At 48.8% G+C, this 26,994-nt stretch overlaps 1 protein-coding gene across 1 annotated transcript in view; it reads left to right on the forward strand.

Annotated features, from left to right (window-relative positions):
* Positions 1 to 7,425: 7,425 nt before the first annotated feature.
* Positions 7,426 to 26,994, forward strand: part of TTC5 (tetratricopeptide repeat domain 5) — a 216,970-nt gene continuing 197,401 nt past the window's right edge. Inside the window, exons 1-2 of the mRNA XM_069651773.1 lie at positions 7,426 to 7,501; positions 13,532 to 13,664. Of these exons, the coding sequence (XP_069507874.1) occupies positions 7,466 to 7,501; positions 13,532 to 13,664 (169 nt within the window). The 5' untranslated portion in view covers positions 7,426 to 7,465. The remainder of the gene's footprint in view (positions 7,502 to 13,531; positions 13,665 to 26,994) is intronic.

Below are 26,994 nucleotides of genomic sequence, written 5' to 3' on the forward strand. Positions count from 1 at the left end.
GAATATGGGGATCTTTGCACTGTGCAATATATTTGCAACGTACCATTTTTTTCATGGCCGCAGTTTCATCAAAAACTATTATGATTGCTTTTTTTATTCATATGATTACAGATGCGATCTGAATATTACATTTTGGCAACAGGAATGCACCATGCGCTAGGGCAATTTTGCCATCCTTTCAATTTAAAGACATTAACAGGCAGGTGTTCAGGGCAACAACTTGTTGCCCTGAACACCTGCCTGTTAATGTCTTTAAGTGTATCTGTGAATAATGTCTGCATCAGCTTGTTGCCAACAAGCTGATGCAGACATTATTCACAGATACAAAGTCCACGCTCGCAGAAGCCCGAGAGCTGCACCCACCCCAGCCAGCATACAGCATCTCCTGTCTTCAAGAACACTCGCCGAAACCTGCTCGTCTGCGCGCAACACCGCGGACCCACTACTACTAAAAAAGGAACGACCTACACTTTACATGTTCAAAAGCAACGTTGTGTAAGAGAGACAAAAGACTTACCTGATGCCATCTCGATGTCCGTCTTTCCTCGGGCGTCTTCTTCCAGTCTCTCTCGACCTCGGTGCAGGGTATTTTTCCTTGTGCCCCTTGCAGCAGCCAATAAGCTATCAGCTTACTGGCTACTGCTGCGTCCCCAATGTTCTACCTTCTAGGATTGGCTATCTTCTCTCACACTGAGAGAAGATTGCTAATCATAGAAAGAGGACTTCGAGTAAGTGTTCCAGGAACCTTCGGCCGAAGCCGAATAGGTGATTTTCAGCCAAAATTCGGCCTAATACTTACTTGAAGCCAAAGTTCGGTACACCCCTAGTTGCAGCAGTTCAAACTCTCCCTCCACACCCGCAAGATCGAGGACGAAGAGATGAAGAGGGCATTTCTCATGCTCAACCTAGGCACGATGGCACTTTGCATTTTCAATGACCTACCAAATCGAGGTACAGATGACGACTACGTGACAGCCAAGGATGTCCTCATGAAGAAGTTCAAGCCGAAAGCCAGCCACAACCTCGAAAGATTTAAGATGAGCCAGGCCACAACACGCCCACCGGAGAGTATAGACGACTTCCACAGCCGTCTGAGGGAAATGGCGCTGTCGTGTGACTTCCCAAACGAGGAGTTCTCAGTCAGACAACAAGTCATACATGGGCTGTCCTCAGAGAAGCTAAGGCGCGCTGTCCTGGCAGAAGAGGACCTCCCGCTCGACACCATCCTGGCCATGGGGCGCTTACGCCAAAGGACGGACGAGTATGCGGTGGAGATGGAGCAGATTATAAGCCACCTGCCCTTAGACACTGACCTGTCAAAGAACAACAACCTGACGATCAACTCCCTGAGGCAACAGAGACTACGTGTGGGGCCACCCAACACGAGACCGAGAGACTGCATATGGTGCAGAGGACAACACGGCAGAAACAAACCATGCCCAGCATATGGCACCTCGTGCCACAAATGCGGAAAAGAGAATCATTATGCGTTGGTATACCTAAGCTCTAGACCACCCAGGGACAACGCCCTGCGACACAGAGACGATGCAGGAGCCCGAGGATCCACCAGGCACCTAGGGAGACAACAGCACTGCCAAAGAAAACCAACGGAGAGGCCCCGGCGTAGCAGAAGCGGGCGCACCCGTGCCATCGGCGGTGATGGTTCGGACAGCCCCACTAGCAGCGATGGAGACCAGTCCAGCAGAGAGCCATCCCCCAGCCACAAAAGAAGGGCCTACAACCGGAAAAAGGAAAAGGTGCACATGATCTCAGCAGTGAAACCAGGAGACAGCAACGACGGCAGTGGCACCATGTCCCGCCGATGCACTGTGCTGGTAGGCGACATCCCAGTCACCATGATTATAGACACAGGGGCCACCGTGAACGTCATGCCTGTCTCCAAGTTTGCCAAACTTTAGCCCAAGCCGACGCTCCGACGGCGCTCAGTTCTACTCTACGCCTATGGGTGCAAGAAGCCCCTCCCAGTGGCTGGGTATTTCAAAACGACACTCTCACATTGTGGCATCAGCTGTAAGACAAGGATCCATGTTGTGGATGCCGGTATTGAAACTCTGCTCAGTTGCACCACGCCTGGAAGTCATCCAGTTTAACCTTGCCATCCAACCTGAGAATATCGAGCTCCTTCTCAGGAAGCAAAAGAAACTCTTCACTGGCATTGGGTGCCTCAAAGGTCGATCAGTGAAACTCCACATCGACCCGACTATTGAACCCAGGGCAGTGAGACACAGAAGGGTTCCCTTCCATATGAGGGCCGCCGTGAAAGCCAAACTCAAGAAGTTAAACTCTTAACACTTAAAAATGATTGAAAAGCCGTCAGGAGCAAAACCCAAACAACCCAATGCTGTGCGCATTTGCATTGACATGCACCTTCCCAATGCAGCCATCGGTCGAGAGAGACACATCACGCCAACGATTGACAAGCTGATCGTAGACCTCACAGGCGCAACGGTCTTCAGCAAGCTCGATCTCCGATCTGGCTATCATCAGATCCACCTGGCCAAGGAGTCCCGCTACATCACTACCTTCTCGTCACACTTAGGGCTGCGGCGATACCGCCGCCTCAACTTCGGAATTTCCTCGGCGGCTGAGGTTTTTCAGAACGAGATTCGCAGAGTGCTCCAGGATCTGCCAGGTGTCACCAATGTCAGCGACGACATCCTAGTCTACGAAGGAACCGAGGCTGAACACACTGCCCGGCTAGTGGCGACACTGCAACGACTAGAAGAATCTGGACTCACACTCCATGAAGAAAAATGTGAGTTTGCAAAGAGGTGACTTAGCTTTTTCAGCTACGTATTCAACGAACAGGGTGTCTTCCTGGACCCCGTCAAGGTTAGCGACATCAAAAATGCGAAAGCACCGTCCACAGTGTTGGAAGTTAGAAGCTTCTTAGGAATGGCCATGTACTGCAGCCGCTTCATCCCTGATCTTGCCACGACTGCAGCCCCGCTACGTGAGCTCACTAAAGCCAAGGCTCCATGGCAGTGGGGCACCAGTCAAGAACAAGCGTTCCAAAGGATAAAGGACTCCCTTTCCAGCGACGCCACCATGGCGTTCTTTGACATCCACTGCACCACAGAACTGTTAGTTGATGCTAGCCCAGTAGGACTGGGAGCGGTGCTGACGCAGAGAGACAAGAATGGAACAGTCTACACCATCGCGTTCGCAAGCAGAGCACTCACGCCAGCTGAGAAATATTATGCTCACATCGAGAAAGAAGCACTGGCCATCACCTTGGGGTGCAAACACTTCCATGTGTACGTCTTGGGACACCCGGTGAAAGTGCTAACCGACCACAAACCACTCATCCCCATATTTGGAGGCTCGGCACCACACCCACCTGTAAGAATTGAGCACTGGTTGCTGCAAGTGCAGCAGTTTGACCTGAATGTGCAATATTGTGCAGGCGCTGACAACCCCGCAGATTACTTGTTGCGCCATCCACGGCCAGCCACTGCGTCGGAACGAGAGGCAGCGAAAATCACAGAAGAACATGTCTGCCAAATAATCGAGCATGCCAGACCGAAGACCATGAAGCTAGATAAAATACTTAAAGAAACACAAAATTATCCATGCCTGGAACTAGCAAAGACGGCCATTCTGACAGGGGAATGGAAGACATTCCTGTCGGCAGTGGCCCGGAGGGCGCAACCGGCCCAAGAACTGTTACATGCACTGTTCGGGATACGCCATGTGCTGGCCATGTCAGTGGATGGACTGATCCTGAAGGGGAACAGGATCGTTTTTCCATTGGCCCTGCACGAGAGAGCAATCAGACTGGCGCACGAAGGGCATCAAGGAGTTGTCAAAACACTTGCTTACCTCAAATCACGCCTCTGGCAGCCCCAGATGCAACGAAGAGTGATGGCCCTAGTAGAAACTTGCAATGCCTGCCAGTCCTCACGCCGCCCGGGACCGCCAGAACCCATGGAATGCCTGCCACGGAGCAACCGCAGGTGGGACCACATCAGCATTGACTTTTGCACAGTTGCCAATGAAACCTACCTGCTAGTGGCGATTGATGAGCACACAAGCCACCCCAAAGTTGAGCCTGTCCTCTCCACAGACGCTGCAGCGGTCACCACTGCTCTAGAGAACATGTTTGCAACTCACGGTATCCCGTCGGCGATCCGTAGTGACAATGGTACGCCGTTCACAAGCAAGGAGTTCCGACGCCTCATGGACGATCTGGGAAATACGCCACCATCACGTAACCCCATACTGGCCACAAGCCAATGGGGATGCTGAGAGATTTATGGCATCCATTAACAAGACCATAAGTATTGCCAAGAACAAAGGTCGCAGGTGGCTCCCCGAGCTCTACAGATTCCTACGCACGTACAGGCTGACGCCACACTCCTCAACTCACGTCAGCCCAGCGGACATGATGTTCGGTGTCCCCATCCAAGGAGGGCTGACCATACATCAGTCCTGGAAGCCAGCCCCCGTCGACTTGGAGAGCATAGAAACAAGGAGGCAGTTACACAACGCCAAGGAGGACCTGGCCAGAAAGGCAGCACCCAGTGACCTCCAGGTTGGGGACACGGTGCTGGTAAGAACCAGAAATCGGAAGGGGAAGATGTCACTCCCGTACAAATCAGAACCGTGGACTGTTTCCCATTGAGAGCATGGCCTCGTGTCTGCCACCCGAGGGCACGAGTCGGTGTCGAGAAACATCTTGCGCTTCCAGAAAGTCCTGCCAACTCTATGGGAGGAAAGCAAAGCAGACAGCAATTCCAGAGAGGACCAGCCGACACAGACAGACAACTCAAGAGAGGGCCCTGTGGAGGAGGTAACCCCGGAACCTCCTGTCCGCCATGAAGAAGAAAGAAACGGGGACACACCCATACTCCCCACCGCGAGAGGGGAGAGCGGTATGCACTCCCAAAACAACCAGTGCCATCGACGAGGTTGAAAGGCTACGTCCTCAATGTCATCTACGTGCGGCCAGGCCGTGGGACTGAGAGCCAGCCCTGGTGAGAGACTTGAGACACTGCTTCAATGGCAATCCTTTGAACAGTTACATATAGTTTACATGTTTGAATGGCTATCTAAAGGAAAACAGTTACAAATGATTTTCACGTTTGAATGGCTATCTAAAAGTTGATGAGGGATCACGTGGACAAGTAAATAAAGAAGAGTGCAGAGCCTGCCAAATGGGAGTTCCCGCTCGGTTTACCAACCACACAGTGTCTGTGTCTCTGTCCACGCGCGCCATGCGGGTAGGCCCTGCCCCCGGCACACCACAATGGGCACCCTCTTCCTCATCTACTTCTGCAAACACAGCAAAGCACCTGCTCTCTGCCACATTCTGTTTGGCTGGTGGCATTAGGATGCTTTTGCCCAAGCCCGTTTAAGTATCACTCAAAATGTCACACTCAAAATATGGCACTGTCCCACAAAAATACGTTGAAATATGTAAATGTCACACATACGCAAACTAAAACATTGGCAGCCCTGCCTCGTCACAGTGGACGCTCCGCTGTGGTGAGGTACGGGGTGTAATTAGGGTGGGAATTAGATGTAGGAAGGGTTGGTTGCATGGTGTGATAGGCAGGGATGCGGGGCTCAAGTCGAAGGAGCAAACGGGTGGACGGTGTCCACCCACTTTTTTTTCCAGGGGGAGGGTGCCCTCTCCCCTGTATGTTTTGAATTCTTTGATTATAAAAAAAAGAGCACAAGAATCTCTAAACATACTGCTTTGAAACACTCATATGGACTTTCTACTAGACAGGATAGTACAGTGGTAGAAGTGTAAAAAAAAAGTAGTGGACTGATGTTCCTCTGCCTTGCCCCCTTTTATGGCCCACCCCTTTTTCTGCTCCATTCAATCCCCCATCCAGTGACCCCCAAACCCGTGCCCCGCACCTTCAAATCAAACCACCGGCCTGGGTCCTTCCAGTCCTTTCCTCCACCCCAAAAATCTGCGATTTGCAAATGTTCTCCCAGGACTAAAGAAAACGTGGTGAAAGAATATACATTTAAATGACCACCATTAGTGTGTCATTGCCCCCTCAGCATGCAGCAGTATGTAGCCTCCCCTTCCCTTCACCCACTATGCACAACTCTTAAGGGGCATGTACACAACAATAGCCACTGATGCACCCACGCTCCCATTACCTGCAAAGGATCTATGTGATCACTGAGACCATACATAATTGCGACGGCCGAAAATGCCGACTTTTAAAAAAAATTAAACCCTCTTTGCACCATATAGATATGCAGGGAGAGGCCCCCGCAGGCCCCCATATTACTATAATATCCCATACCCCCCCACATATATATGTGGTGTAAGGGGGTATAAAAAAAGTCGCCATTTTGGGCGGTCGCAATTCTCAGGTCGACATTTTTGTAAGATTCCCCTGCTAACACCTCTGCTGTGGCTAAACAAGCCCTTGCCCCTACAGCAATTACCAGATTGCTGTGCGACTGTCTGGGAATAGCTTCATTGTAAGCAGTCCATTTAAATAAACAAAGCTTAGCAAACACTTGTGAGATACCAAAATGTCATTTAACACAGGATTGTTAAACCAGAGCATAGGTTCAAATCCCTGGCAGGGACACTGTTATTTTCTTTTCTTTTGAAGTGGCCTTTCCTACCGTCCTGGAACGGTACTCGACTAGGTCACATAAAGTAAGGGAACTATGACAGATTTCCCCGAGAAGTAAGGGAACGTCGTACCCTTAAGTTCCCTCACATTTTGGCCTCTGAGACAGGACATATTTTCGTACACAATTTAAGATGTAAAAGGGGCGCCCCTTTTCTATTTAGCAAACAATGCTTTAAGGCATCATGTTGTCATTTATGTTCACGTCCTGCGACATAACTCCCCACTACATGTGACAGAGTCCCCTCTTTTTTTTTAGTACTCAAGCCTTTCAGATATTAATTTGTAGACAGGTGAATTATAGAGGTTTTACTGGACAGTTGATGGCAACTACCGCCTACTTCTCTCTCCCACCCACCTTAACATACCTCTCACACGCCACTTAGCCAGCTCTCAGCTCCATACACGCCCATAGGAATCAATGGGCTGCCACCCGCCAAATACAAAATCGGGTGTTTTCACCGCCCAAGGGCCATGGGAGGTTGAGAGCTATGCACCGACTCCGCACCCCCCTCTGCCTCACCGCTGCCCTAGCTGCCTGCCTTCCAGGACCGACCTGGGGGTAGAAAATTAGACAGGCATAGATGCCTGTGTGGTTGGAAAGGACTGTGGACGAGATGGAACGAGGACAGAAAGACGAGTAGAGGCAGCGGATATAGCCAGCTAAGCGAGACAGACGAGTTCAGTTATGCAAAAAACGTGCAGACTACAGGCTGGTGTGGATGGTCCTCCTGTTCAATAGGTGTCGCTGTGGGTCTGGTCCGGTTTATGTGTGTGGCTCTATGGTTGCCAAGACTTCAGAGAACAGTGTAGGGGAGGCTGGGGAAGGAGAGAGGATGGAAGCAGAAGCTGGCAGCGACCAGGCGTTGCAGGTATTCAGCAACCCTCAGTCCCCCGCCTATATTATAAAGTATTTTTTTAAAGCTATAGAGACATTTTAAATATTTCCTCTTTCATGTGCCCCGGGAAAATCACACACAGGATGCCCCTCTGAATGTTTTTCAATCATTGGGGTCTGGAACATATTTCAACCAGACTGGGCTACCTGCAAGAGAGTGTGTGTACCAAGGGTCACATCCAGCAGCTAGCCAGTGTACAGAAAGCACGCAGCTTTTATCGCAGCTTCTGCAAATCGTAGTGCAGAGGCGTGTGCTGTGTTACTATAACAACCCAACAGTGCATTGCACGCCTCTCTTAGCAAACCTTTCTTCTCCGCAGGGTACTGACAAGACCATCCATGATCACAGCCCAAACAGTACTGACAGGACAGCCACTCAGTAACTGAACACAGCCCCCACAATTCTGACGGCCGAGCAACAACTGGTGGTCATAGATCTCAGCCCCCATGTTGTTGACAGCGCATCTACTATACGGACAAAAGGTTATCACAACCGCCGTAATAGAGGCAGAACTGACAGCCAATAAATTACTGCAAAGGCTCCCCTGTATGCTGCCAGCCAATCAAAACTGGACATAGCTCCCACACTACAGACAGCTACCATTAACTTTTCACAGGTCTGCAATAAAACCAGCCACCTAATAACGGAATGATTAGCGTATCAGCGCAACAATAGAGTCACCACCACTAGTCCTAGTCTCCGCATTACTGGCAGGTCAAGAGCTCACTGGTTGAATTCAGTACACTGAAAGCCCATCAGAAGTCACTCCCAGTTACACAATATTGAAATCCAACTAATAGTTGATGATGGTTTCGATTACACTGTAAGGCTAATCAATAAGTAACCATATTCTTTTATGCAATGCATGGAATACTCAATGGTAATTTTCATTACTCCTAGTCCGTTCTTCCTCGTCCCAGTACGTGCATCACTCTATGGAGGTGTCCCGCCTTTCCGACTGTCTTAACCAATCAAAATTTCAATTGTGTTCTAGGCTTACCCCGTGAACTGCTCCGGTACCAAAGGGTTGTAGCCCCCAAACAATATCCGGATGCACCTCTGACTGGGGTGGGATCTAAGTACTGGGACAAGGAAGAGTAGGACAAAGAGTAATGAAGATTACCAGTAAGTGATCAGAGAATGACCTCCTTGTCCCAGTACTTAAATTACTCTATTAAGAATACCAGCTGTTGTCAACAAAGAGCATGAAAAACATTCCAGAGCACGGAATGCCTGTATACACAATACTGGATTTATTCTGTGACCCATTTCAGTGAGCAACTCTACACCCAGTGTGCAAATGATGATCCTCCTTCCGAAGCAGTATCAGTCGATAGTGTCTCTTAGAGGTGAGGGGGAGAAACCCAGGTTGCTGCCCTACACATTTCCAACACAGACTCTCCCCTGGCATCTGTCCATTAGGCTGCAATCCCCTGAATCAAAACCTTGTGAGGACATGAGCCACACTCGTGTAGGCCTGGGAAATGGTGTCTTTCAGCCATCTGCCGATAGTCAGTCAGGAGGCCTTCATGGCCCTACCTGAAGCCCCAAAGGTCTCAGACAGATTAGGGGAGGACCTCAAGAAAACTGTTCACTCCAGATATGTAAGAAGAACTTCTTTGATGTCAAGATGGGCCAGTCAGAAGCCTACTCATCCGGTAGATCCCTCGGGATTGCCGACATCACAATTTCTTCAGCTAAATGAAAAGGCGAGTTCACCTTGGGCTGAAAAGGGGGTTTGAGGTGATGGCCACAGGGTAGACCAAAAGGTGAGGAGGACACCCAGCTCACAAATGTTCCTGACCGAGACAATGGCTACCAAAAAAGTATTTTTTAGGGTCAGGGACTTCAGGTCTGTGTCACTCAAGGTTTTAAAAGGGAGGGCTCTGTTGGGACCAAAGCACCAAAGGAAGATCTCAGGAAGGCACCAGGTTCCTAACCCTAGGCTGAGTGGCCGATTAACTCTTTAGAAGGGTGACTGCGACAGTACCTGTGAGACATCTCCCCATACACCAAGGTTCCCGGAAGGCCTTCACTGTAGCCCACTCAGGAAGGATGGAGCGAGGTCCAAGTCAAACCCCACCTGCAGGAATTGGTATGAAGCCCCACTCCACATTCCAAAGGAAGGATCCAGTGACCCTTGCACCAGGAGACTAAGTGGTGAACATAGGAAGCTAACGTGGAGGAACGACGAGAGCCCTGAACAGAGGACATTCTTTCTTCCAGATCCATCCATTTTAAGCCAGCCTTTCAAATGCCAGGCCCCCTAAAGCCGGTTGTTGGTCAGCGGGGAGCCGTCCATGTTGTGGGGTGACTCCAAAGCTGCGAAATCGGGAGTGAATTAGATAATCGAACCAGGTAACACCCCCTCCTGGGCCACTAGAATAGCCTGTGCCCTGTTCTTGCTTATGTTAGGGAGAACCCTATGGAGCAAAGGAATCGGGTGGGGGTGAGGGCAAAGACGAAGTCCTCCCAGCCACCGACAGGTCAGGGTATACTCTCCAAGGACTGGCTCCTGAATCTCTAGCGTAAGGTGGGGTGGAGAGCATAACCTGCTGATGCAAACAAGTTAACTCTGGCCACCCCCATTGTTGGTACAGCAACCAGAAGGTCCCCATTGACAGCCTTCAGTCCGAAGATAGGAAATGACCGTTTCAGAGAGTCCGCCGTTAAACATTTCTCCACTCCCTGCACATGTACTGTTCTGAAGTTGAGGAGGTTGCCCAATTTCTCAGGGTGCAGGGAATCCTGTTAAAAGAACTGGCCCCGCTTCCCCGCTCCATGTGGTTCTCTGCAGCTCAGCAGCAGATCATGTAATGTAGAAGGGTCCACCCATCGGGCGACTCTGACATCTATTTGAACGGGCAGAGGAAAAACAGGATGCTGTTTGGCTTTCCTTCCTCTTTAGGGGAAGAAGGATTTTAGGAGGCAGGGTTTAACAGGACTATTAGGGTTTTGATTGGTTAAGGCTGTGCGGGAAGGCTGGACTCCTTCATAGAAAAATGTAAATATTGGGAAAAAGAAGAGGGAGGTGGCGCTAATGTATGAATCAATAGCTGAGCACACTCCTCTTCCATCCCCCAACCCAACAAAGAAACACTGAAATGATTGTAGCAGTTGATAACGAATCTCAGCCATGCTCCATAACAATACAGATAACTAATTAATAATTGATTAAAGCACCCCTCTACAAAACATTATAGTGAAGTGTATTGATTATCGGAACCCTGCATAATGAAAGTCAATCGATGGCTGGGCAAAGCCCTCCACTATATTCAAAGCCATTCAATAGTTGGGTATTTATACAAGCCTGTGTAAAGAGCTGATCAATAGATGATCATAGACCCTTTATAATATTGAAAGCCTTTATGATGGGCACTTAAATCTTTAAGGATTTCTGTAAGCCCTACAGAAATCGAAAAGGAATTTGGGTGTAATTTGCACCCTCAACTGAGCGTTTGCAGAGCTGCAATCAGAATCCAGCTTTAGGCGTGAAGCACAGCCAACTCTGCTAACCACATCATTCAGAACAAACAGCGCTCATGTCAGAACCAAAAGTTGTGGAATAAACCCACACCAAGAAGAGAAGCACCACAGTAGCCACGGCTGAGCTCTAGCACTCAAAACATAAGCAGATCATTCAGAGTTGACCTTCGGTGTTCAGAACAGACGTAACCACACCACGCAGCGTAGTATTGCAACACTCAAACATGACCACAGCAACCGTATCAGAACCGCTTTGCTTAAGACATAACTGTTACTTTGAATAGCAACACTCAACACAATCCTATCAACAGCATTCATACCAAACGCAACTGTACCATTCAGAATATAACCAAACTACTAATACACAACTACAACACTAAAAACACACTTTCAGTACTCAGGACACACCTACATCACTTGGAGCCTCTTAGACTAGATCTGCATCAAAGGGGACCAAACCTGTGGCTCTGCCCTTTGACTTTTAACCTTTCCTCCCAGCCCAACAGAAAAGAGGTGTATCAGCCACTTCTAGCCCCTAAAAATTGGCAAATACTCTGCGTTCACCCTCAGAGCTCCATGGGTATGATGGTGCATGCAGTACAAGAGGACAAAAGTACTATTTTTACTTCCTGGTTGGAAAAAGTAAACATGTATCTTTTAGTATGCATGAATAAATAGGTATAAATAAATATTACAAAAATATTTACGTTTTTCAGTTAAAACATTTTTACCCACTTATAAAATACTTTAATTGGGAATTGGACTTACATTTTTACTCCCTGAAAAATCGATTTACTCCCAACTTCAAAAAAACAAGGAGTAAAATACTCCCACTTCCAAATCTTATTTGGAGCACTGTTTCCTCATCTGTTTTCTTTTTGGGTCTATTGTCAGGATGGTCTTGTTGTCAGGCTAGACATCCTTTCTAGTCTTTTGTACTTGGTAGGGGCTCTTGTCAATGAGTGGGGTCTTTTTGTTTTAGGTTTGCTTTTTGTCGGCAGCTCTTGCTCATCATGATCAGAGGCTTCTTTTCATGGTGAATTGGGGCTCTTGTTTTTGATCGCATTCCGGAGTTCTTTTTCATTGTTTTCGTTTGTTGATCTCGACGAATGAGAAACTATACATCGTTGGGGCAGAGGGCGTTTATTCAGGATTGACCTCCTGGTCATGGTTGGGGACCCTTATGTTTTGCTCAAGTTCATCATGATTGGGGATTTGTCCAATATGGGCGTCTTCATGGTTGGGCGCATTTGTTCCGGTCAGGCTTTATTTTCATCCAATTCAGAGGAACTTCGGTGAGGCATGTTTTCAGGATGAACCTCTTGTTCATCATTGTCGGGGGCTTTTGTGTGTTGTTTGGACGGCGCAGGTTCAGTGTGGTTGGAGGACCATGTTCCAGATCGGCCTTTTGCTTATATTTTAGAGCTCTTGTTTGTGCTTGGTCTTCTGGTTGATTTTGGGATAGGAGCTCTGGATCTAGTTTGGTGCTCTGTTCTATTCAAGTGGTGTTTTGCATGGATGTAAGCTCTGCTTGAGCGAATACTTGAAATTCTAACAATGATGGATGTTTAGGATCCTCCTAACCTTTTTGTCTCCCATCGATTGTGGCGCGGTAATATTGCGGATTGCTCAGTTCAATAAGCATGATCGATCACATCTAGAATCTGTTGGTGTGCAATTCCTTTCTATAATGCTACAGAGAGTTGTTCCGCTGGCTTGGATAACATTTTCTCAGAGTCCCTTCAGACACACATTTAGGGTAAGTAGCAGTAAGTAATCCATCGACTTTGCAGAATAATCGTTTCACAGTCCTGTTCTGCATTTTATTTCATCTCCCTTTTCAGCTGCTGAAACAGTGTGTGATTGAACTGCTACCATGCTATTATTTCCATTTTGTTTTTCTCTCCTGTTTTGGGAGGATTTGTTGACCTTGTGACGCAAGGGGCTCTTCCAATTTCTTTTTACTATTGCATTAGCAATGTCAGTTTATTTTATTTTGTAACGCAAAACCAGCTCTTGATGATTAATTGTATACACTGTAGATCACGTGGGGGGGGGGCATTGAGGATGTGTGCAAATAATTTGATTAGTGAATGAATGCTGCTGCATGGAAGTGTGTAAGGGTACGGATTGAGCAAATGGGGAATTCAGTCGTTCTCCAGTGATGTGTATAAGCCCAGAGACCAGCAGGATTGATATGGGATCCAGTGGAGCATGCGAGGCAAGTGATCTGAGGATTGCTAGACCCCATTGACCGGTGGCAGGTCCTCATAACGTAGCATTATTTTGTATGGTTGCCGAAAGCGTGAAGGGGGCATGGAGCGGAGGGGATAGCTGGCAGAGCGGTAAACTGTGAAAAGAACGGTGCTGTTAAATGGCCCATTTCCCTATTGAACAGTGTGAAGCTGATGATACAGGGAATGGGGAGGACTCCTTGAAACCATTTAAGGCTTGCAATTCTAGGCATTGATAAGCTTTCATGTGGTCCTAACGTTCTGTGGGATGCTCTGTCCGCAGGAACTGGTTGATCGCTTGTACCATTTTCGGGATCACTATTTTGATACGCACAGCGTGGAGGATGCGGGGAGGAAGCAGCAGGATGTGGCTGACGAGTTGGCAAAGACACTGCTTCAGGTTCAAAAATTTGAAGGTACGTAACAAGGTGACTGCCCTTAAAACAAAGGGGGACTGCCATCATCAGACACAGAAAGGGCTTGACACCTCTGAATCGGGGACCCATTAGTCAACAGTTGGCTTAATATTTTAAATGTGTTATGTGGCCCCTTGAGGGGGAGAGAACATTGTCTCCATTGCACCTTAGGAAAGGGAGGGCTACTACTGAGAAGATGGCATCAAAAGGCTCACTCTTAAAAAATCATCAAATCCCCCAACAATTGTCATAGATAATTCTCCATGGGGATAGTGGAAGAAGCCAAAACCCTTTTTAAAGATATCCATCATCTCCTATATATTTTTTTAAATGTGCGTATTTCCTACTTAGGAGGAGCCACATCCAATTAAATATTTCACATTTTCCAAGGCTAGGTACAATTTTTCAGGGTAAAGTGCTCACCACGATTATTTGCTATTCCTTTTGCCTATCAGGTTTTCGATGACAGAGAGGTTAGAAAACCACCTTTTTACAAGTAAAAGAACGGTCGCTGACCCTAAGTGTTTGGGGCCTTCCAGTTGGTTTGATCTTGTTATGTGCCTCTCCAGATTTTCTACAAATGATCACTAATGCGTCCTTGGACCAGGCCAACTCAATGGGAATCTTGGGTGCAGTTCCTCTTTGGAGCTGTTCCTAACAAAGAGACAAACATTGAAGTTGTATGTCTATCACCAAAATGGTCTTAACCTCAAACACAGAGCACTCGTTGGAAACTTGAAAGGCAAACTGAAAATACGGGAACTCCACCTCCACACCAGTCATGGGGAGTCCAGAGCAGTAGCCATGGGTATTAAAGACATTGAGACCCCATAGTAGGCAAGACATCAAGCAAGGGGCGAGATAATCACTATATGAATGATGGAGCCTTAGAAAGTGCGCTTTGCGTTACAGACAATAACATTGCTGGCAAGTTTAGCCACAAAGCGTAAGAATGTCTTAGTTATGAGCTATAGTCATGTTTGCTCAAATATTGTTTTTCCAGTGAAGAAAGTGTCTCTTGGAAAAGCTCTTTTGATCAATTGGTCCAGGATATTTTGTCCCTCGACCACCGAATTGTAAAGGAATTGAGAAGAGATAACGATAAGGTTGCAAATTAAATGATCTTCATTGCTCAAACATTTGCGTCACTGCTGTGGTTCTCAGGCTTATTGGAGATATCTGTTTACCTGGGGACACTTGTTTGTATATATATTTATATATTCTATGTATGTAGTTGATTTCTATTGCTCAAACCTAGCTAGAAAGCGATGGTGTGCTCTGGAATAGAGGGAGAGATGCATTGTGGTGGGGGTCGGGGGAATCCTCTTGTCAGTCTGTGTCCTTATGTCAATGAAGTGTGCCTTGAAGGGCAGGATCATTGGATATATTGTGAATCTCAGGAAGAGAGGGAGCCAGCCTGATGTTAGCAGGGATTTTCTTCCAGCGAGTGGGAGCATAGCAGGAGAATGTTTGTTTCCTGGCCTTCTCCTTCTTGCATTTCTTGGATTCCAGCCTGGCGATATCTCTTGGCTCCAGATGGGTGAGAGCTGTGGTTGGGACAACTGCCAGGCGGGTGTTGCCACCATCCAGAAGGGAGAGCACTAGGGCCTGCATTGCAGGATCTGAAGTTCGGAGCGGGGATGAAGTGTTTGATTCAGTGTGGAGTGAGAGCTGGTACCATGCTGTCCAGTGCTCCAGATAAGATTTTGAGGTGGGAGTATTTTGCTCCCTATTTTTAAACTTTTAGAGTAAATGCGATTTCAAGAGAGTAAAACTGACTTTTCTCCTTTGCAAGAGAGTAAAATGTATGTGACATTCTGCTGACGGGAGCAAAAACTGTATGGAAATCATTATCATGCGGCAGCTTTCTGCATTGTGACAGAATACACCTTTCATTATTTCTCTAAGGTCGGGCCATTTCATCTCTCCTGTATATATTTTAATGTTGAAAACCCAAAAACCTACCCAATTACATAGTAAAGCAAACATGAATTGATTTGTGTGTTTTGAGGTTCAATAGCAGAATTGTCTTTTGATGTTCAATGAAAGTCCTAATTTCCTGGAGCTATTACTACCTTTTGGTATGCCAATAATATGATATAACAGGGCAGAGAGGCAAGGACTCCATGCTAAATTCTATGCCTAATCTCATGGTCAAATTGTTAATTATATAGCACTTTTGGCAAAGCGCTGTAAATAGAACACATTTATCACCAAACCGAAGTTGGTACTCCTTTATCTTTTTTTCTTTAAACACTTTTTATTATTATTTTGCATTAATACAAACATACATAACACTCTTGCTCTGCACAATGTTAGTACCTGCCCCCCGCCCATCCTGATTCAATCTACCCTTCCCCTTATCCCTCCCATCTATGCTCCGGCCGCCCGGCCCACTTTCTGCAACCTCCTACCTACCTACTGTGACTCTCTGGCCCCCAACACCGCGGTAATCGCCCCTTCGACTCCAGGGAACACAGCAGCCCGTTTCGCCCAAGGAAACGAGATGACCAGACAAGCCAAAACCGGCAAGAACGCAGACATTGCAACAATGCTGATGTCAACGGATAAATCTAAAAAACAAGAACCCCCTAGTTCCACCCCCCAGGAAACCCCGGAAGACAAGAGTACCCTAGCAACGGAAAATGATATTAAGGCTTTCATGGCGGACATTAAATCAGAATTCAGATCATGCATGCTGGAACTATCTACCAAACTGGAAAACACCGACCAGAGGGTAACAGATGCCGAACAGAGACTAGGGGAAGTCGAAGATTGAACCCAGGACCAAGCGTCTAACCTGGTGGAGGTTCAGCGCTCAATCAAACTCCTCCAGGATAAATGCGAAATATTAGAGTTTAAACAAGAAGATCTAGAAAACATGGCCCAACGCAACAACCTGCGCATCTGAGGGGTCCCGACCTCAGTCCGCAGAATATGTGGGGGACCTATTCCAAGCCCTCATACCGGACCTAGAAAAGTCACAACTCCTCCTGGACCGTACACACAGGATGCGCCCACGCCGCGGAGTGGAATCAGACTCTCCACCAGATGTCATCACCAGAGTACATTTCTTCACTACAAAAGAAGCCATTTCTGCAATCAGCCGCTCTCGTGATGAGATGACCTTTCAGAGCACCCCATCCAAATTTACCAAGATTTATCCATCCTCACTCTCCAGAAAAGACGAGATCTACGACCCCTGGCTATCTTTCTACAAGACCAACAAATTCGCTATCGTTGGCTCTTTCCCACGGCCCTACAATTCTTCTACAAAGGCTTCCAGAGAAGAATCAGCCATATGGAAGGCGCCGAGAAGATCATGAACTCGACCCCCTCTGAAGCGCTGTCACCCATGAATCCTGAGAAGGCTTCCGACTCGGACCTCCCGAAGTCGCCCATCGCTAAGGCAAACTCCTGTCCAGAGTCCCGAGGTTCAGAAGGAAGAAATAGCCTCACCCAAAGGAACCCCATCATCCATAATAAACGAAAGAATGCCCCAAAGGTCGGGGCGGAGGGCCCCAACCCACGGCCTATGCCCGCTTCCGAGGTTCAATCCATCTAAGTCCTTGGAAGGCGATACCTATAAATTTAGCCATGTTGGCTATGAATAGTTACTTGGCCACGTTGACCAAGGGGGGTGCTGGACCTACAACCCTGCCCCCCCCCCCACAGTTAAATCTCTGCCACCCTGTTGGAGGCCGGAGCAAAAACCTCAATGGCGGGGAAATACGCATCCACAATACCCACGAGATGCTGGCTGACACAACTTCGCCCCCCTGCACCCTCCCCAGACACAGCGACACCCTCGCCTTGCATCCCAGAACACTCCACCCTGAATTCTGTCTTACTGAATGTTAGAGGTCTAAATTCCCCAGCCAAACGCAAGTCAATATTACAAAAACTCAAAAACGAAAAGGCCGCGGTGGCCATGCTGCAGGAAACGCACTTATTGCCAGCCAGTTTGGGCGTCCACGCTCCCACCTCTTCCCGAAACATTTTGTTGCATCTGGAAACTCCAAGAAAGGGGGCGGGGGCACTGCCATTCTCTTCAGGAGGGAGGTGGACCCCCAGATTCTCGACACGAAGCTCTGCCCGGAGGGCCGGTTCGTTGCTGTGAAATGCCTGCTACTTGGGGAGCTATACTCCTTTGTGTCAATATATGCTCCTAACTCGGCTCAAGCTGTCTTCTACGATGCCCTATGCGCTACTCTCCCCTCCTTCTTAGAGGGCCAAGTTATCATTGGCAGCGACTTCAATGGAGTGCCAGAACCCACAAAAGACAATTCCCACCCCCCATCACCCAGAGACTTCACCTCAGCCTTGGCACTTCTACAGCTATTCAGGACCCTGGAAGTGGTAGACGCATGGAGGGTTCTTCACCCCTCGGAAAAAGACTTTTCATTCTACTCCCGCATCCATAGAACATTCTCTAGGATTGATCTCCTTTTGGTCTCCCCCCAAATTATTTTGTTCACCAATGAGGTCACCATAGGCCCACGGATTCTGTCGGACCATGGCCCAGTGTCCTTGGAAATCCGGATTCAGGACCCCCCCCTCCCACCCGGCCCGTCGTAGATGGACGCTTTATGATCCAATTCTTAACGAAATGCCGCTTAGGGACTCGATCGCAACTACGATCAAAAATTTCTTCCTGGAAAATCCCGTAGCAGACACTTCGCCCGCCAACACCTGGGACGCCATGAAAGCGGTCGTAAGGGGGGAATTAATAGCACAGGGAGTGGCCTTCCATAAAGCCAGATGTCAAACCCGCCTAGCCCTCGAAGACGAACTTCGGAAAGCGGAGCAGACTCATAAAGAAAAAGGATGGTCCCCGAGAACCCAACGAGCCATTTGCACGGCACAGAAAAAGATCGAGGCCCACTACGCCGAACACACAGCCCACCAAATGGCAAAGGCCAAGCAATTCTATTACGCCAAAAACAATAAAGCAAACAAATTATTGGTGGCCAAACTAGCCAAAGTAAAACGAAACAACACGATCATTGGTCTCCGGGACACGCAAGGACGCACCCAATACGCAGAGCAAGACAAACACCTGGCAGAGGAGCATCTGAAACAGATAATGACCGCTCCGCCATGGGACGTGAGCGTACAAAGGGAATATCTACGCAAAGCAGCACTCCCTCGAATCCCGGACTCCACGCGAGACCTCCTGGACGCACCAATCTCTACTGAGGAGATAGATGAAGCCATAACATCGGTTAAATTTCGTGTGCCAGGCCCAGATGGCTATACAACCAGGTTCTACAGGGTTTTCAAGCACCAACTACTTGCCCCACTGGCACAACTGTTTAACTCCTTTAGGGAGACCGGCGTGTTTGCCCCCTCCATGCAAGAGTCGATCACTATCCTTCTCACCAAACCGGGAGGGGACCTGAGATGCCCAGCCTCATATAGAACCATCACTCTCCTCAACATTGACGCCAACATCTACTCTAAGATTCTGGCAACACGCCTAGCTCACATTCTTCCAGATATAATCCAACCTGACCGATGCGTTTTTTTTGAAGAACCGATCTACGGCTGACAATATTCGCAGAGCTTTGAACCTGGTGGACCTAGCCTCACGTAAAGCAAGAGGGATGGTGCTCATGGCACTGGATGCAACCAAGGCGTTTGATAAGGTGGATTGGACATTTATGAAGCTTACCCTAGAGACATTTGGATTTGGGCCGGAATTCTAGCTAACTACAAAGCGCCCAAAACCCTACTTAGAATCAATGGCAATCTCTCGGCCCCCATTACCCTGACCTGCGGAACGAGACTATTCGCCTTGATCATGGAGCCCTTCGCCCAACGGATTAGGCTGAACCACCTAATTAAGGGGCTCCAAGTAGGCCCCTCGCACCATAAATTGGCCCTCTACGCGGGCGGTGTCCTTTTAACCATCACCAATCCCTGCAGCTCCTTGGCACACGCCTTTGCCGAACTAAACAGCTATGGAAGGGTCACAGTTTTCACCATTAACTTCAATAAATCAGCAGCGCTGGGAATAGGGATCTCATCGAAAGAGCAAGAAGATCTAATCCCAATGTGCCCGATCCAAAACAAAGGCTATCAATTACCTGGGGTCCGGATTCCAGCTAAGCCGACAGATGTCTATCGCATGAACTTCCCTCTGCTCTTCCAGGAATTGGAGACAGACCTGAAACGCTGGGCGTCCCAGGAGATTTCCCTGATGGGAAGGATCACAGCGTGTAAAATTAACCTACTTCCAAGATTCCTGTACACATGCGCTGCCCTCCCGGTGATGATCCCGACTTCAGAACCTACAGAGGAAAATGCTGCAATTCATCTGGAGGGGGAAAAAAGCCAGAATCCCGAGAGACTCGATGATTGGGAATTCAAAACCTGGCAGCCTGGGGGTCCCAGACCTCCAGAAATACCAGATAGCAGCCCAATTAGCGTGCACCCAAGCATGGCAAACAACCACTAATCGCCCCAGATGGGTGGACATGGAACAATCGCGCTTAGCTCTTCCCCCTATGCTTTCTCCCCCACATCCCTCCGGCAACGAGACGGCCATGGCAGGATCTATTCCTAACCACCAGGCATACTGTCGCCATATGGGATAAAACACTGAAGCAAAAAAAGATCCCAAGGGGACTCAACCCCTCATCCCCGGTCTTTCTGAACCCTGCCTTTTCTCCTGGAACAGCTCCCAAAAATTTCAAAAACTGGATTGCGGGTGGATTGGAGACTGTGGGGCAACTCTTCGAGGGAGTACAACCACTTTCTTACGAACAATGTAAAGAAATCTTCCAACTTCAAGAAACGGACATGTTTACTTACCTCCAACTGCGTCATTGGTGCTCCCACCCACAGACATGCCAAGCAGCAACCCGCCCTCCCACACCCATAGAACTATCTCTCAAAGACCTACCACTCCGAGGTAAGATTTCAGTATTATATAAGCTTCTCCAAAAAGACTTTCCTACCTCCAAATCCCGGTCCATGGCACAATGGGAGGCAGACCTAGGACACCACCCCATAGAGGACCAATCCTGGGTGGACATCTGGACCCGCACCCAATCGGCATCCACCTGTGTTACGAATAGAGAATGCGCCTACAAAATCCTACTGCGCTGGTATTACCCTCCTCTAAGATTGCACCACATGAATCATTCGGTGGACCCAGCTTGCTGGAGACAATGTGGCCAAGTACGATCCTTTTTCCACATGTGGTGGACTTGTCCCAATGCCCAGAATTTCTGAAAGGAAGCCTGGCGGTCATCGCAGAAATCACGCACATTACGCTCCCACTTGAGCCTGAACCTATTCTCCTGTGCGCCCCGGTGCCGGGAATTTATCCACGCACAGGCCCTAAAGCTGAACTGTTGTCCCAATGCCTGTTGGCGGGTATAATAGTGGTGGCCCGCACATGGAAATCGGTGGAGGGCCCACTTCTACCCCTGTGGTGTGTGAAGCTGTGGGATGTGCTCATTGCGGAGAAGGTGACTGCGGCTAGAGCGGGTCTCCTCCACCGCTTCCAGAACATTTGGAACCCGGTCATTGAATTCGATCGAGACTTCCCAGCATTAACATACAAACCCCAGCTGGCCAAGATGGTCCTAGAAAGCTGGCCCACCCCGCAGGAACAGGACCAAGAAGGGGCCCTGAATACGGGATGAACTCGGGGAGGGTGGGGGAAGTAATACTCTCGTATAATAATGCATACTAAATGTAGACATTAAGTGAATGTAATGTTTTTCTGCCTTGTTCCAAAATAAACATATATTTTTTTTAAAAGTTGATTGTCCCATTTCGTCTCTCCCATTTCCCCGCTTGTATGCAGCAATAACGTTTTGGGGTCCTTGGGGATTGGTATGCCTAGAACCCCCCCCCCCCCTCATTCTCCCCAGGACACGGTCCCACAGCCCCGTCACCCGCCGGCACTCCCAAAGAAGGTGGTATAAGGTGCTCACCACCCCCCCACACCACATTTGAAGCATGTGTCTTCCTCAGTCCTTCCAATCTTATATAGTCTGTCCCTCAAGAGATATATTCTGTGCAATATTTTATATTGAATTAACCTCATCCTGGGGGACCCATTTACCTCCCTTGCTGCCACCATAGCTTCGACCCACACTTTTGCTTTCCAAATTCCTGAGGTCTCTATCCCACTTCCACTTAAGCTGCGGCAGCTGGGGGCTTGAGAACTTGTTTATAGCTTGATACAGTGTCGATATCCCTTTTTTCTGACTGGGCTCAATAAACAAGTTAACCTATAAAGGACTATGTTCCGGCAGGTCAAGCACTCCCCCCCAAACAGGGCTGCCACTGCATGCTGCAAATGCGTGTACTCCTCCCCCTTGCTCAGGTCATTTCTGTCCCTTAAGTCCGTGAAGGGTATCGGGCATTGATCCCCCATCATCCCCCGACCTTTGTAATCCGTGCTCTTGACCATCTAGTCTGGTTCCCAAGCTTCTGAATTTCTCCCAGCTTTGGTTTGTTCCATAGCGGTTGTGCTCTTTTGGGATTCCCCTTCCACCTCATTACCTGGTTGACCTCCTCCCTTATCAAAACGTTCCCGCCCTGCTGGGGGAAGTAACATCCATCCCTCACATCTATAGAGCACCTGTATTGATATTTTATTTGTATCGCGCTCATACACAAGTGTTGCAGCACGCAAACGGGTCCATGTCCCGCATTGTAACTAATTCCTGTCTTGTGTGTGGGAGATCCCTCCCGCCGTGTACCCATTCATTTGCCACCACTAGGTGGGCTGCCCAGTAGTACTTCTTTATGTCAGGGAGAGCCCAACCCTCCCTCCCATACCGATCTAGTAAGGACTGTCAGTGCTATCCGCAGGGATTTCCTCCCCACCATACCACTGCCCTCATGAGGGCGTTAATTAACTTGAATTGGTTATTGGTGATACGCACCAGTGCATTTTGTAATATGTGTAGCAACCGAGGGAGTACTAACATTTTGAGTAAATTGACTTGCTCTAGCAGTGTCACTGGTAAGATAACCAATGTCACGCAATTTATTAATAATCTGGTCTAGATTTTTCGCAACAAAGGACCCTAAATCTCTCTGCACCTCGATTTCCAAATATTTGAACCAGTCTATTTCAACCCGAAGGGGGCACCCCGCTGCTAGGGCTGCTCGCCCCCCTTTGACCGTATAATCATGGATTTCCTCCAGTTCATTTTTGCCCGCAGTAGCTCTGGAATTCCTGTAGTATCTGAATGACCCTCTGGCCTGATTTCCCACTATACACAAGGATATCCTTTCTTACCAACCCCCAGTCCACTTGAATCCACGAACACGGGTCAGTATGGAAGACTTGTGCCAGTGGTTCGATTGCCAATAAAAATAACAGGGGGGGTAGGGGACATCTTGTCGGGTGCCCCTCTACAGCAGAAACGCGCATTATGTGTGACCATATTCTCTGATCTTGGCCAGTGGTTTCGCATAAAATAGCTGTACGACCCGTATATATCCAGGCCCCATACCCATTTTGTTCATCACTGCTCACAGGAAGTTCCATCCGATGAGTTGAAGGCCTTCACCGAGTCCAGGGCCATAACCACATGATCCCTATCTAGGGAATCCGACAGTGCCAGTCCGTTATGTAGTCTCCATAGATTCATTTGCGTGGCCCTACCCGGCACAAATCCGCACCGGTCTGGGTGGATCAGTTTGCCGATCCACAGTAGTAGCCTGCTCGCCAGACCTTTTCGTCTCCACATTCAACAGAGAGATCAGGCGGTATGATGGGCAGACGGTCAGCGATTTCCCTATTTTATGTATCACCATGATATTGGCTGTTCTTAGATCTACACAGAGTTCCACCTTTGCCTGGCATTCCTTTAGCATTCCCAGCAGATGATCCCCTACTTCCTCCTACATGCATCTCCAGTATTCCACCGGGAATACATTTGGCACAGATGTTTTCCCAGCCTTCAACTCGTGGATGGCTATGTTTAGTTCCTCCCTTGTGATCTCTGCCTCCAATTCCAGATGCTCCCTCTCCTCCAACTGTGGTAAGGCAATACCAGTCAGGTATTCCTCAATTTCCCCGGTGGCTACTCCAGGGGCCTCAGCCTATAAGGCCTGATAATAATTGGCAAAAGCCTGGGCAATACCCTCCTCCGTAAACTCTATCCCTGTCCCATCTACTATCGCCTGCACCCACCTCGCTCCCTCCACCCTCCTTTCAAGCCACGCCAACATCCTTTCTCCTTTGTCACCCAAGTCGTCGATTCTGGTCCGTCTTGACAGATGTGCTGCATCGGCTTCCTCCATCGCTATTTCTTTCAGTTCCCTGACTACCTTAGCAAGTGTTTTCCTGTTGTCCGTTGGGGCCTGCGCATGGAGCTTTTCAGCCTCCTCTTCTTTCCCCTGCATGTTAGCACCCTGTGTTTTCTCGAGGCCCCCTTACACTGTTTTTGCGGTCCCTCTAATCACCACTTTGTATGTCTCCCATATCGTGGAGTGACAGTCCACTGACCCCACGTTCAGATCAAAATATTCATTTGTGCCCTTTAAGAGTGCTTTCCTCACCTCCTCATTTCCCAGGTGGTACTGATGAATCTCCATTGTCCCATGCCTGCTCCGGCTTTCCCTTGCAATACTATTTGTAACAGGACATGGTCTGACAATCCCTTAGGGAGGTAAAGTACCTCCTGCACCCTGCTGCGCAGGGCAGCAGCATATAGTCGAGCCAGGACTGAGAGTCGTGAGCCCTGGAGTAGTAGGAGAAGTGCACCTGGTCTGGATGGAGGGGTCTCCATACATCCCACAGTCAGGGCGCCCGAGAGAAAGGACGCTAACCTAGTACTTTCCCCCGCCCCTCACCACCCGGGGGTGGAGCCCCCTTCGGATCATCAGTCCTTATCCCGATCCAGGACGTCATTGAAGTCCCCTCCCAGAATGTTAACCTCTGCTCCCTGAGTCGCCAGCAAGGCTTCAATATCCACTGACCTTTAGAACTGATTCACCCCAAAGTTCCCCGGCAATCCCAAGATATCTCCCCCTATCGTCCCGCGTTAATCTGGTAACCTTAAAGGGCAGGGATTTGTGTATTAATATTGCAACACACCGTGACCCCCAGTGGAAGCCTGCATGGTCCACCACATTGAACTGCCCTCTTCCCAAGAAACGGCACATCAAGCCTAATAGGTGGGTCTCCTGTAGTTGGATTATCCCTGCCTTAGTGTCCTTAATGTAGCGCATAACAAGGCCCCTTTTTATGCTATCTAAAATGCCGTGCACATTCCATGTCAAGCAATTTACTGTCTTATGCCCCATTTTTCTCTATTTCCTTATTATTTATTTCTTGGATCTTGGGGTCATCGAGTTTGTTGCTTCTTGGGGCTGGTTGATGGTCTCCCTCCCACATTGTACATTTCAAATCATAACTCCCCCTCAACCCCCCAACTCCCTTCTCCTCCCCTAAATAAAACATTTCCCCATCTCTCCCCATACATCTCCCAACTCAGAAGCATATGTCGCCCCAAAACCAATAAACCACCCTTCTCCTTGACTTCAGAGATGGGCTTTGTGTGGGGGGGGCCACGCGAAGTAGTTGCTCTGCCCTTACTCCCATTGCAGGACCGCAATCAGGACCACAATCGGTCTAGTTGCTTGTGAAGTTCAAGCCCGGACCTCTGAGTGTGCGCATTATACCTGCTGTGTGTCATGCATATACGTCACCACTGCGGCCCGCACTTACCTTCCTGGCAGCTTTATCCTCGTTGGTGCCTGCAGCAGGGGGTCCTCATCCAGGATCTGCCGTCCCGAGGGGTGGCGCAGGGTCAATCTCGGTTCCACAATCATCTCTGGCAGTTTCGGGGTATCGGCTATAGCCGCCTCAGTGGACATGCACAGGGAGTCAGCGTCTGCCCAGCACACATGCACTGCCTGGGGCGCCATTTGTTGCCATGATATCGGCGGCTGACTCTGTTGCCGCGCTTCCTGTTTCCTTGGCTATTTAACTCTGTCTTGCTGGTCTGCGGATGCTTTTTAATTGCGCTCCGTTTTAAACACAGCTCTGTACCAGTTTTCTCCTGCCTTCTGGTCTCCTTTCTCACTTGGCCTGTTTTCCCTCTTTCAGCGCTTCAGCACTTCTCTCTCCATCTCCTCTGCCTTGTTCTCGCTCTACGTTGGTCCCTTTGTTACCCTTGGTCTCCTCACTGACTGGAATTCCATCTTCAGTCAGTCTACCATCTGGCTCCCCTGTCCAGTGCCTGCACTGCCCTGCGCCACGTAAAATTCGGGGGAGCGTACCTTGGCATAGGGAGACGCTGCAAGGCACCCTTTTCTGTTTCAAATTTGGAGAGAGGGACCTTGGGCTGACTCTTGCATTGCACTATCTTCGGGACTGAAGCCCTGGAGAACCCACAAGCCTCGAGAAAAGGTCCTTCCCGCCAGGAGAGACAACGAAAAAGAGACAGGTATTTGAACCATTAGTTCCTGAGCCTCTTTGGGCTGCCGTCCACTATTTAGCATCAGGACCACCTTGATCAGGGGGTCCCTCCCCGATCATGTCGAGTTTGGTTTTGCCTGGAGTCTTCTGCTGTGGGCTGTCCGCTGGGTGTTTTGGCAATGATTCGGCTTAGTCCCATGCTTCTGAGGGCTTGTTGAAAAAGCAGACTCCCTTTGGTCTGCAGACTCGCAGTGTGGCCGGGTGCATCATTGCATATCTTATCCCTTTCTCCCTAGGATTCCTTTTTGTTGCCTCAAATGTCTGCCTTCTGGACCGCTCTTATGAAATCAGGATAGATTGCTATTGGTACTCAGTTGCGCACCTGTGGTCCCCCTCTTCCTTGCCATTTGAAGAACAGCGTCTCTCTCTATAATTTAGCAGTCTGGCAATCACTTGTCTTGGCAAGTCTCCCAGTGGTGATTCCCTTGCGGGCACTCTGTGGGCACGCTCCACTGAGAAGATCCTTGATAGTCCTTGTCGACCCATCCATTGAAGTAGCTATTCAAGGAATAATGCCTTTTCCGGCAGACCGCTCAGTCGTATGTTGTTTCGGCGTAAACGTGCCTCTGCATCCTCCATCCTACTCTCAAGCATCTCCGTTCTCTTGAGCATCAATCGGGTGCCACGCTGTAGCGGAGTCAGGGCATCTTCCTCTTCTGATATGCGGCCCTCGGCTTCCTGAACTCTGGTGGACATGTTCTTTAGATCTTGTCTAAGGAGTCCCACATCCACTCCCACTGAGTCTATTCTGTGTTGTAATTGTGCCATCGTTCCCTGATCGCCAGTAGGATTTCCTGTGTTGCCGTCATTGTTTTTTCGTTATTGCTCATTTCAACCCCCCCACCCCCTGGGTCTGATTGTCCAGCTGCT

This window comes from Ambystoma mexicanum, chromosome 3p (assembly GCF_040938575.1).
Source record: "Ambystoma mexicanum isolate Mex_15411 chromosome 3p, UKY_AmexF1_1, whole genome shotgun sequence".
NCBI classification, from domain to species: domain Eukaryota; kingdom Metazoa; phylum Chordata; class Amphibia; order Caudata; family Ambystomatidae; genus Ambystoma; species Ambystoma mexicanum.